This window comes from Notolepis coatsorum, assembly GCF_963971535.1.
Source record: "Notolepis coatsorum genome assembly, contig: SCAFFOLD_101, whole genome shotgun sequence".
NCBI classification, from domain to species: Eukaryota; Metazoa; Chordata; class Actinopteri; order Aulopiformes; family Paralepididae; genus Notolepis; species Notolepis coatsorum.
In genome coordinates this window covers 512,856-526,004 of record NW_028174323.1, presented here as the reverse complement: position 1 = coordinate 526,004, position 13,149 = coordinate 512,856, and the positions used below count along the sequence as shown (strand labels likewise).

Genomic DNA, 13,149 nt, shown 5'->3' with positions numbered 1-13,149 from the left:
TTCCAAGTACTGATGTCGATCAAGGTGCCAACGTAATCCAGCATTGAACATGAACCCGACCCTCGTCAATGCGTTATAAGCGGTTGGCTTGACAGAGTAGTTAGACTCCGCCCCCCGGCCGCAGCTCGGCCCAGACACCAAGCCACATCGCTTCAAATGGAGTGCAATAGCGGCCGCAAGGCGTTAGGCGGCGGCATTGGACTTTTGAGATCTCAGACTCATCCCCTGTGATAACACAGGCTGCCGGCATGTCTTTATACTCTGGTTTTCGGGGGTTCTGGCGCTCAACGTTCGGCGAGTTAACCCTAGATCTTAGATCCTAATATGAAAAATGATGTGATTTAATGTTCTATGTCTTACCTTGACTTTGTCTATTTTGCTGCTATTTTATGCTTTATGTCTGCACTTTATGCATTGCTCTTGATCTGCCAATGTTGTGCTCATTTTATGCCTGTCTTTTTGTACTGCTGTGAAGCACTTTGAGCTGCAATTCTTGTATGAAAGGTGCTATACAAATACAGTGTATTATTATTATTATTATTATTATTATTATTATTATTATTATTATTATTATTATTATTATTATTATTATTATTATTATTATTATTATTATTATTATTATTATTATTATTATTATTATTATTATTATTATTATTATTATTATTATTATTATTATTATTATTATTATTATTATTATTATTATTATTATTATTATTATTATTATTATTATTATTATTATTATTATTATTATTATTGTTTGCTTCATTAATTAAAGGGTGTGAATTTAAGTGTTCTCTAGTGCCTTTTGTCTGCTTTAAGGTGGTGGTATAAGTTAAAGGTTGTGGTGTTGAAGTAAAGAAATTCCGTGCCCGCTTATGCGGGCACCTATCTGGGCTAAGCCCCGGATCTCCTACAATCCTAAATCCGCCCAACTTCTGATGTGCATTTATTGGGTCTCATAGTAAGATAGCAACTTAAAAAAGTTTATTTTATTTTAATAACGCTTTTATTTTTAAGGCAAAACCACGCCGACCTCAGTAGATGTGAAGCTAAGGGAGAGGCGTGCCTTGTCATACTGTCTTTTCTTTTAGCCTGAGTGATAGTAATGTGTCATGTCATGGCTGCGTCAGCTTTTCTTTTAGCTCCTGGTGTCAAAACATTTCCATTTTGTTTTCTGATTATTTTCTCTCCCTGGTTGGATAGCTAACATAGCGTCAGCTAGCTAGTTCGCTATCACAGGTGATACAACTGTGATTCTGTGTGACATATATTTACTTATGACATATAGTAGCTTTCTAATAACTCAACAATTGACTCCACACCTGTTTCCTTTCTTCTACTCTATTCTTTAGGTTGACTGAGTCATGGAACGGTGAGGAAGTCTAACCCTTGGGGCATGATGCTGCCTCTATACAGCTTCTCTCCCCTCCTCCATCTCCTTCTCTTCCTCCTTCTTCTCCTGCTAAGCCAATCCCAGTTCCTGCAAGAGCAGAAGACAGCACCAGGCCTCCTGCTCTTCACCCAGCCCACATATAATGCCTCCATCTTTGAGAACTCTGCGACCAGGACTTACACCAGGAGCGATGTGAAAATGGGCATCGTTCTTGGCCCGCCTCGCTCCCTAGGCATCAGATACTCCATTGAGTTTGGAAACAGCGAACAGATCTTCCAGGCAGAGGAATCCGTAATGGGTGACTTCTGTTTCCTCCGTATACGAACTAACGGAGGCAACGGTGCCATCTTGAATCGAGAGGTCCAAGACAATTACACGCTGACGGTAAAGGCATCTGGCCAAGGAGGCCTAGAGGCGTTTGCCACTGTTTATATCAAAGTCCTCGATACCAACGACCTGCGACCTCTGTTCTCCCCGACGTCATATTCCTTTGTTGTCCCCGAGAATGCCTGTTTGGGAGCCAGCGTAGGAAGGGTGACAGCCACAGACGCAGACGTGGGCTCCAATGGGGAGTTCTACTATTTCTTCAAGAACAGGGTGGCGTTCTTTGCCGTCCACCCGACCAGCGGGGTCGTCTCCTTGACCGGTCGACCCAGACGGGAAACACAAGACAGATTTGAGCTGGACGTGCAGGTCGTGGACAGAGGGATGAAACTGTACGGGAACAATGGCATTAGCAGCACCGCGAGACTCGTCCTCACCATCAGTGAGCCAGTCAACGAGTTTCCCCCCATTCTCAGTGCAGCCGCCATGACTCCATCTTGGACGGACAGTGACCCGGTCTATGTTCTGGTGACTGTGGACGACCAAGACGAGGGTGTGTCTGGGGATATCGAGTGGGTAACTATCATCGAGGGCGACCCCTTAGGACAGTTTGTGGTTGACCGGTCACCCGTAGGCAATGAGTACACGGTTAGAACCTCAGAGTTGGTGGACTGGGGTCAATTCCCTTACGGCTGCAACCTAACCTTCCAGGCTAAAGACAGGGGCACGCCTCCAAAGCTTTCCAACACCCAGGTAGTTCAGTTGCTGGTGACCAAGCCAGAGCCGCCAGCAGTGCTCAGGTTTGAGAAAGGTGTTTACGAGGTCAAGCTAAGTGAAATAACGCCCCCGGGCACTATCGTAGAAGTGGTGAGAATCTCCCCGGCTCCTCCCTCGGTCAATTACACCTTCAGCGGTGCATCAAACGACGCGCTGTGCTTCAACATACATCCCACGAACGGAGTCGTCACGGCCACGAGTAAATTGACCACAATGCCACAGGGGGTCACGGAGATAGAGGTGGTCGATGTTATTAGTCAGTTGCGAACACGACTCCAAATCACCATTGAGGACGCTAATGACAACACCCCGGAATTCACAGAGCCTTTCTATGAGATCTCCATTAATGAGAGCTTACCGCTGGGCACTGTCATTCTTGTGGCCTCCGCTGTGGATGGCGACAAAGGGGAGAACGGGTATATAACCCACACTATTGCCGGTCTGCAGTCTCTACCGTTTGCAATTGACCAGGACACGGGAGAGATAAAGGTCACCAGAGAGCTGGATTTTGAGTCTTCAGCCGATATCTATGCTTTTGCTGTGCGGGCCTCGGACTGGGGTTCACCTTACAGAAGGGAGAGTGAGGTTAATGTAACGGTCCGCCTGCTCAACATCAACGACAACCAGCCTCTGTTCGAGAGAGTGTCGTGCAGAGGGATGATCGCTCGGGATTTCCCAGTGGGCCAGACGATCGTCGCCATGTCTGCGATAGACATCGACGAGCTGGAACTATTGAGGTACAGGATACTCTCAGGGAATGAACTAGACTACTTCAACTTAAACCCAGAATCTGGAGCTTTGTCGCTGAGAAGGACATTAGACGGGGCCAACTTAAGAAGTGGGATATTCAATCTGAAAGTAGTTGCGACAGACGGGGAGATCTTCTCCGACCCTACATTTGTTAACGTGTCTGTCGTGAGGGGTAAGATGCTGTCGAGGGGGTTTAACTGCAAAGAGACCAGGGTGGCCCAGTTGTTGGCGGAGAAAACGCTCATAAAGGTTTCCGCTACCGACAGACCTGTAGTTGATGAGGGCTACACAGACCTCTTCTCTGTCAACAAACAAACTCCACAGTTTGAGTCTTTACCTTTGAGTATTCTCGTGAGGGAGGACCTCGCCGTCGGCGCTAGCGTACTTCAGTTGAGAGCACAAGACGGCGACATGGGCTTCAATGGACGTATTGTCTTTTCCATATCCGATGGCAACAAAGAAAACGGCTTTAATGTTGACATGGAGAGCGGCTTGTTAACCGTGTTCCAGCCACTGGACCGGGAGAGGACGGACCGCTACTTCCTCAATATCACCATCTATGACCTGGGCGTCCCTCAGAGGTCCACTTGGAGGCTGTTGACGGTGATCGTCGAGGACGCAAACGACAACGATCCGCAGTTCCGCCAGGACAGCTTCTCCGCCACCGTGTCGGAGAGCTCCCTGTCGGTCGTCGGCATGGAGGTCATCACCGTCGGCGCCACCGACAAGGACGCGGGTCAAAACGGAGAACTGTCTTACACGCTGCTGACGAACGTCCCCGAATTCGGCATAGACAGAGAGACCGGCAGAGTGTTTGTGGCCAGCCAGCTGGACAGGGAGGCCTCCCCGACTTTCAGTCTGAAAATCGAGGCCAGGGACAAGGCGGAGAGAGGCACCCAGAGGTCATCGGTGACTACTCTGACTATCACCCTGGACGACGTCAACGACTGTACCCCGGTTTTCCTCCCAAGGAGCTACAGCGCCAGAGTGCTAGAGGATCTCCCGCCAGGGGCCGTGATCACCTGGCTGGAGACGCAGGACCCCGACCTCGGCCCCGGGGGGCAAGTCCGATACTCTCTGGTCAATGACTTGGAGGGGCAGTTTGAGGTGGGTCACGTGAGTAATGGGTCTCGTCTATCAAGCAAAATTTATTAAAAAAAATTTACTTTCAACCCTGTACACGTATGGAAATATTGATAAATGAGGCCCAATACGTGAATATCAACATTTCCATTCAGATTTTGTATATGTTATATATTATCCAAAAATTTATTCAAAGACCAGTGTTTAAAAAATACATATGATTACACCCTTTTAACCTCTTAACAGGTACCCAAGGACTGCATACTTAGAGGACTGCATACTTAGAAAGCTTAGCTTTATACTTTATACTTATAGCTAAGGCTGTCTTAAATACTTCGAAGCTTCATTCGATGGGCATGGGATTCGAATATGAAAATAAAATTAGATTATTAAAAAAAAATATATATATATATATATATATATGTTTTTTTATTTAAAAAAATGTTTGGTGCAAAATCAATTCTGCCTCTCTTTGTTAACTACAACAAGCAATGCTGTTTGTTATTTAAGATGAGGTCGGACTCGGCACTGACAGATTTGTGTTCATTGTGCTGCTTTTATAAAGCCTCAAATGACGGCTTACAATATTTCATGAAAGCAAAGTGTTTTGTTTGTCTAAGATTTAAAAGGGTTTAAACTTTACAGCACTGACAAAGTTGAACAAAGTGCTGTATAAGTCCCACAACATAAAAAAAAAAAATAATAAAAAGAAAATATATAATTTGAATTTTTTTTATCTTGAAGCTTCGAATTAAAATCGAATATCGGCCCGAAGCTTCAAATTCCAAAAAGAATTCGAAGGTCAGCCCTACTTATAGCACATACATGAGCCTCACTCAAATCACTTGTAGTGCTAATGAAATAGAGTAACAGAGGTCTGAACTTGAGTTGAACTTGAACTTGTGTACTCACATCTTTCTTTAGTGGTTGCAATATAAAAAAAAGAAAATATAAAATATATATAAAAAATAGGTATAAGCTGGAAAAAAAATAATACATTTCCTCATCTACCGCCGTTCATTCTGAAGTCTGATTCACTTCTTGTTTTCGCTCGTCAACTTTTACCTACTTCCTCTAGGATGGCTTAGAGTAGACGACAGAGTACAACAACTTGCAATGGGCCTGGTCTACAAGATACACTACACGACCAAGGTACCCATGTACATGTCAAAATACTTCCCAAAGGTCAGTGAATACCACGATCACAACACCAGAGGGAGCTCCACAAATCATGTTAAACCCAGATTCGGCTCAAATAAGGGACTAAACACGTTTCGCAATTATGCCACATCAATGTGGAACGCCCTACCCAAAGCTGTAAAGGAATGTGGATCACTACCCACTTTCAAAACCTCTCTCAAGGGACACCTACGGGAGACTGCAATTCAACACTGGCCCCTGTAAATATCCTAACCCAACCCCCTCCAATGTACAGTCATTTACCTAGTATGGTTTTGTCAATAGTTCAATGTACAATTTTGTTTGTTTGTACAGTGTCTCCTCCCCCCCCCCCTCAATGTACAGTTTTACTTGTTTATACAGTGTGCCCCCCCCCCCCAACCACCTCCAATGTAAATTACCCAGTATGGTTGTCAATATCCCAATGTACCCAACCCCCCCCACCCAACCTCCTCCAATGTACAGTTTCTACGTCAAATGTATATACTCCCTTTTCTTGACTCCTTCTGTATCACAAACAGTACTGTATTTGCAAATCTGGTATGTCATAAATGTATAGATGTAGCAGTACTGACTATCTGTATGTCATGTATGTCATATATGTCCTGATGAATTGAAAATGGGGGACCCTGATGTAAACAAGACGAAAGTCTTTCTCTGGTCTGCATCCCCTTAACAATTGTGTGTATTGAGCTGTACTGTATTGTACCCATTCTGCAATCTGTTAATAAAGTTTTCAATCAATCAATCAATCAATCAATGCAGTATCATTGGAAAGGTACACACAATGGCTACAACGCTGACCAAAAACTTCTGCCATCAGCGGATGATTGGCAGTTCTGGAGCGTCTGGAATCCGGGGTGGTCATCTGACGCGCGGCGCGTAAGAAGACCCTCGCCTGACATATTGTCACGTAACTTGAGAACCGAGGCACGGATTTGGTCGAGTGAGGTGGCATTCGAACGGCAACAAATATATCTTTAGAGCGTTATATAAATATGTTCTGCGAATAATGCAACCCCCGGCCGCTAGACGCTCGCAATCCCCATGAGGGCCCGATTTCGGGCCTGTGCAAGTTAAGAGGTTAAATGTCAAAATGTGTGTATATATATATAACGTATAGCGTGTGTTCTATAACAGGTAGATTCTGAGAGTGGCGTGGTGAGGATCGGGAAGGAGCTGGACTTTGAGAAACAGCAGTTCTACAACCTGACTTTATTGGCAGAGGACAGAGGAGTTCCCAGCCTCAGCACTCAATCGTTTCTAGAAGTGGAGGTATATGGCAACACACACACGCACGCACGCACGCACGCACGCACGCACGCACGCACGCATGCACGCACGCACGCACGCACGCACGCACGCACGCACGCACGCACGCACGCACACACACACACACACACACACACACACACACACACACACACACACACACACACACACACACACACACACACACACATTAAGGCTGTCCCCGAAGCCTGTTTTTGGGATTCGAACTTCGTCAGGGTTTTTCAAACGAACGTTCAAACCTTCGTTAAAAATTCAATTTCTTTTTTTTAAATAATTATAATTATAATTTTTTTTTAATAAATATCCTCAAACTAAATCCTCAATTTGAATAAAGTGATTAATCTGATTAAATTAGTATTTTTTTTATTTATTAAATCAACTTTCCAGCCCCAGACCCAGCCCAGGGAGAAGCCCCAGCCCAACTAAATCAATTAAATCAACTTTCTTTAATGAATATAACTCATCAGTTTCTTTTAATACTATAATATGAGTGTAGCCTAATCTTTATCTGCAACTGTGAAGAAAAACCCCATTGGTTTAAACAGAATTAATATATTTTTTTTTTATTATTATCTTTTTTTTAATAAAAAATATAAAATTCTAATGTTATATTAGAATTTATATAATTAGAATTATATAAATCAGAAACGACCTTCGATAAAAACAAAATGGACACATATCTTAATCAAATTAATCTCCCTAAACTTTCAGAGGATGACGCAGTTAGAAACACCGATCACACTAGAGGAACTCAAGAAGGCCATATCCGAAATGCAAAGTGGTAAGGCTCCTGGAAGAGACGGTATCCCACCAGAAATGTACCTCTCTTGTTGGGACATAATTGGACCCTTATTACTAAATATGATTTTATACTCAGTCAAGGAGGGGAACTTCCATAAGAACGACAATATTGCACTCATAACAGTCCTCCTTAAAAAAGACAAAGACCCCACCGAGTGCGGTAGTTACAGACCCTTAAGCCTCCTCGGAACCGATATCAAACTGTACTCTAAGGTATTAGCCATCAGATTACAAAAGCATATGACGTCTTTAGTTCATCCGGACCAAACTGGCTTCATAAGAGGCCGCTTGATCACTGATAACATAAGACGATTACTGCACGTACTAGATGCCGACAAGGACGACACCATACCTAAGGCGATGCTGTCCCTGGATGCAATGAAAGCTTTTGACAGGCTGGAATGGTCGTATCTATGGGCAGTATTAGAGAAGATGGGGTTAGGTAAAGGTTTCATTGATATGATTAAAGTATTATACAAAGACCCATCGGCCATGATTACAACAGGTACAATCATCTCTGAAATCTTTCCGGTATCACGCTCAGTTAGACAGGGTTGCCCTCTTAGTCCCGGACTATTCGATCTATCATTAGAGCCTTTAGCACAATATATAAGACTATCCCAATCCATAGAACCAATCGTAATCAAGGGCACACAACATAAAATTAGTTTATATGCGGACGACGTAATACTGTTCATGCAAAACCCCAACACCACATTGCCTCATCTGCTCAAGTTGATTGAGAACTTTGGAGATTTATCGGGATTTAAGATAAATTGGCCGAAGTCGGCTTTCCTTCCACTTAACGCCCCTGCAAAAAAAAGATATAACCCTCCCAGAAGAGATACCTATGGTAAAACACTTTAGATGTTTGGGAGTGGAAATATTCCGCACCATAAGACAAACGGTGAAGCACAATTACACTATTGATAGGTGGGCAAAACTTAAAAACTCAGTACAGGCACGGATATCAATAGTTAAGATGGACGTACTACCTAGAATCAACTTCTTCAGCTCAATGCTACCGTTACCCCCTCCAGAGGGTTACTGGAAAAAATTACACTCCTCCACATACAAATTTATTTGGAATAACAAACCACCACGTATAAAAAGATCCACCGCACAGAGAAATAAAGCAGACGGTGGTATGGCATTTCCAGATTTTTTCCACTATTTTAAAGCGTACACTTTAAGACCATTGACAACATGGTTTGATCCCCAATCATTAGTATCCTGGAGAAAATTAGAAGAAAATATAGTAGCCCCACATAGACTGAAGGACATAGCATACACTAAACTATCAATTAAGCATTGCGAATGGAAATTTGGCCCCATAATTACTCATGCGATCCGGATATGGCGTGAAACACTAAAAAAATATCCTAACCCACATAAATGGCATAATCATACTCCCTTATTCAATAACAATGCACTCTTGATTGGAAAACGACCTATAAGATTCCCTATATGGGAAAAGCAAGGCATACACTCATTAGGGGATGTTTTTAACAAACAGGGTTTTTGTAGTTATGAAGAAATACGCAAAAAAATTTATCTCACCAAGTCCACACATCTTTTTTACATACAGTTATTGTTATGTTTGAAGTCTCAAGGTGTTCCATTAAAGATACCAATTGAACACCACAGATACCACAAATTCTTCTATGAAAGAGACATCGAGAGGTTTTGTTTCAGATTTTTATCATCAATTACTAACGTCCTCGTATGAAACCCTCCACCTAGACTCCGTCTGGAGGAGGGATATACCAGACCTGGAAAGTGATTTTGATTGGCAAGAAGCCTGGGCAAATGTTCGACTCACATCAAGGAACCCGGACCATCAACAAATCAATCTTAACTATATTCACAGGACATACTTGACTCCTATAAGACTGAAAAAAATGGGTCTTATACAAGACTCCAAATGCTCCTTATGTACAAATGGGGACGAGGGGACATTTATGCACATGTACTGGGACTGCCCACCAGTTAAGATATTCTGGAAAGAGGTGACCCAGCAATTATCAAATCTCTTAACTTGGAATATACCTGTACACCCCTCTGTATTACTGCTGAATGATGTTTTTGAGTGTGCAGTACATCCACAGCTAAAGAGATTGGTTTTTATCGGGTATCACAGTGGCTAAAAAGCTGATAGCATCACGATGGTTCCAACCGGAAAAAATTTGCCGAAAGGTCTGGATTATTACATATCTCGATGTGATCTATCAAGAAATATCTACAGCAAGAATTTTGGGTCTTAATGAATCCAAAATTACATTGTGGTTAGAAGTGGTGGAGAAAATAAAAGCTAGCATATAATGGTAGTGTCTGGTTAGGAGCGAGGGATAATGGATGGATTATCCAATGGGGGGTCCGGGAGGGGGGTACGAGCTAGAGCATATGTGTGTAGGTTTTTAGATAACAGGTATTAAGGGTATATCCTGTATATAAGACAATTAACTAAAATGTGATTTCATTGGATGTGCACTGTCAACTAATGCTTGTATATCTTATCGTGTGTTGTCATGTTTGTTTATGTGTTTGTTTAAAAAATAATAAAAAAATAGAATACAAAAAAATTCGAATGTTGATTTAGAATTCGAATGCCAACGTAACAAACGAAGGTTCGAACGTTCGAACGTTTGGGCTCAGCCCTAACACACAAACACACACACGCACGCACGCACGCACGCACGCACGCACGCACGCACGCACACACACACACACACACACACACACACACACACACACACACACACACACACACACACACTTCAGAAACAAACAGAGGGAAGTCTAGTAAAAAAATTTAAAAGTAATAATTTTTTCTTCTTAAAAGTTAATCGTGAGTTAAAAAAAATAGTGGCGTTAATAGAATCGGGCGATAATGCGGTAATACCGCGTTAACTTTGACAGCCTTAATTTAAATGTTTCAAAAATGTTCTTATGTACCCCAGTTGCTATTGCATGCACATATTTGTGTTTTATTACACGTATATGTACATACATACCAACTATTCACCTGTTTTATTCTCCACCCATCCATAGCAACACTATTATCACCGACATCTAAGAAGGGAGATCCCCCCTTGAACGGCCCTTCTAAGGTTTCTCTCCTCCACATGCTTTTTTCCTATTGGTCTGGGAGTGTTGCATTTATTTATTTTACATTTATTTTGGATTTCATGGTGTTTTTTTTTCTTGATTTATTGAGATGTTTCTTCTTGAATAGTTTAAAGAAGACTTGTCCGGCCCATGGGGACATTAACTTGTGATGTCGGGCTTTACAAATCAATTTAATTTGATTTAATATGCATTTATATGTCCAGTGATACAGGTATAAAGACACTATGGCCAGGCACTCTACTACTGGCCCCTGAGCAGCTAACACTGGAGCGGTTAAAGCTGAGGTGCCTTGCTCAAGGGCACAGCTAGCAGGCACGTGGACACATAGAGCCCTAAGGGGTGCACAAGCACCTGGCCTTTTTTGCCTCATAAAAAAGTGCCCTTTTTATGCCAATTATTTTTACCATATTTTCTTTTTTACCTCCATATAGAGAGAGTGATCTGCAATCTGCTTGGGTTGGGGGTGCAATTCCTAACAGGCTCAACCATATGGATAAAAAGTTCCCATATTATGTGCATTACACAAACTACATTACATTGTTATGGTTTGTAACCGACCCCAAACGCACAACACAAGACAGGTATGATGGTTTGCCAAGAAACAGATATTTATTGAGAGACAGGGAAAAAAGGGCACTGTCCCTTTAAGGGAGAACACAAATACAGGAATATAACAAGAGGGGAAAAACTAGGTGCCTTTAAGAGGCGGGCAGGAAAAGGGTACACTAAGGGAAGGTTAATGAACGCTAGGGGAACAATTAAAGGAACGCTAGGGGAAGGTTAAAGGAACAGAGGAACTAGAGACTAGGAGATGTCGGGACAAGGAGAGCTAGGGAACAGGAGAACTGGGGACTAGGAGAACTAGGGACAAGGAACTAGGTGGAACTAGAAGGGGAGAACTTGGGACCAGGAACTAGGTGGAACTAGAAGGGGAGAACTAGGGACAGAGGGGACTGAGGCCCGCGGAGGCGGGCTGGGGACAGGGAGGAAACGGGGACTGGTGGGAAAACATCTGGGCCGCTCTGCAGAACAGAGGAGAGGGTTAATATTCAAAAGGGAACAAACAGAGCAGATGCAGAACAGTCCAAATAAACAAAGTAACAAAGTAATAATATCTTCGTGTGACAAACACACAGGGGGAGATGTAATGTCCAAAAATACTATCTTAAGTGAGAACAAAAACAGAGTGGGAGATGAAATGTCCAAACTACTAACTAAGTGAGAACAAAAAGGAGGCATTACGCTGGGTGAGTGACTTAACAATCAAAACTCACCCAAGCGTATGCGTAATGGTACAGGAACAGCAGCGGGACGAGGGCAAGAGGCATTACGCTGGGTGAGTGACATCACAATCAAAACTCACCCAGGCGTATGCGTAATGGTACAGGAACAGCAGCGGGACGAGGGCAAGAGGCATTACGCTGGGTGAGTGACATCACAATCAAAACTCACCCAGGCGTATGCGTAATGGTACAGGAAACGCAGCGGGACGAGGGCAAGAGGCATTACGCTGGGTGAGTGACATCACAATCAAACTCACCCAGGCGTATGCGTAATGGTACAGGAAACGCAGCGGGACGAGGGCAATAGGCATTACGCTGGGTGAGTGACATCACAATCAAAACTCACCCAGGCGTATGCGTAATGGTACAGGAAACAGCAGCGGCGGCGAGGGTGTCGCCACCGGGTAGCTGGCTGTCCGAGCCGAGAACAGAGTGGTGCTGGAACAGGCGGCGGTGGCGAGGGTGTCGCCACCGGGTAGCCGGCTGTCCGAGCCGAGGACAGAGTGGTGCTGGAACAGGCGGCGGTGGCGAGGGTATCTTCGTGAAAAATACACAAAGAGCAAAGTACCAAAACAAATACAAAGAGAATACTATCTTTGGTGTGAACAAACACACAGTGGGAGATGTAACGTCCAAAATAATATCCAAGTGAAACAAACAGAGGCACAACGCTGGGTGAGTGACTGTCAGATTAAAAAGGTGGTAATTCTTCAGTGTTAGAAACACACGAAAACGGAGATGATCTAGACAGTCAGAACTCACCCAGACGTATGCGTAATGGTGCAGGAACAGCAGCGGCGGCGAGGGTGTCGCCACCGGGTAGCTGGCTGTCCGAGCCGAGAACAGAGTGGTGCTGGAACAGGCGGCGGTGGCGAGGGTGTCGCCACCGGGTAGCCGGCTGTCCGAGCCGAGGACAGAGTGCTGGAACAGCGGCGGTGGCGAGGGTGTCGTCACCGGTAGCCGACTGTCGGAGCCGAGGAACAGAGTGCTGGAACAGCGGCGGTGGCGAGGGTGTCGTCAACCGGGTAGCCGCTGTCGGAGCCGAGGAACAGAGTGGCGCGCCACACCTTGGTGTGCACGTCGGAACCGAGAGACGCATCGGGGTGCGTCTGCGTGGAGTAGTGTGCCAAGCACGAA

General features: G+C 44.0%; 1 protein-coding gene across 1 annotated transcript in view; it reads left to right on the top strand.

Annotated features, from left to right (window-relative positions):
• Positions 1–1,399: 1,399 nt before the first annotated feature.
• The window catches only part of LOC311247581 (protocadherin Fat 3-like), a gene marked incomplete at both ends in the record, with an annotated part of 404,408 nt that continues 392,658 nt past the window's right edge, over positions 1,400–13,149 (top strand). Inside the window, 2 exon segments of the mRNA XM_084338612.1 lie at positions 1,400–4,351; positions 6,647–6,781. Of these exon segments, the coding sequence (XP_084194738.1) occupies positions 1,400–4,351; positions 6,647–6,781 (3,087 nt within the window).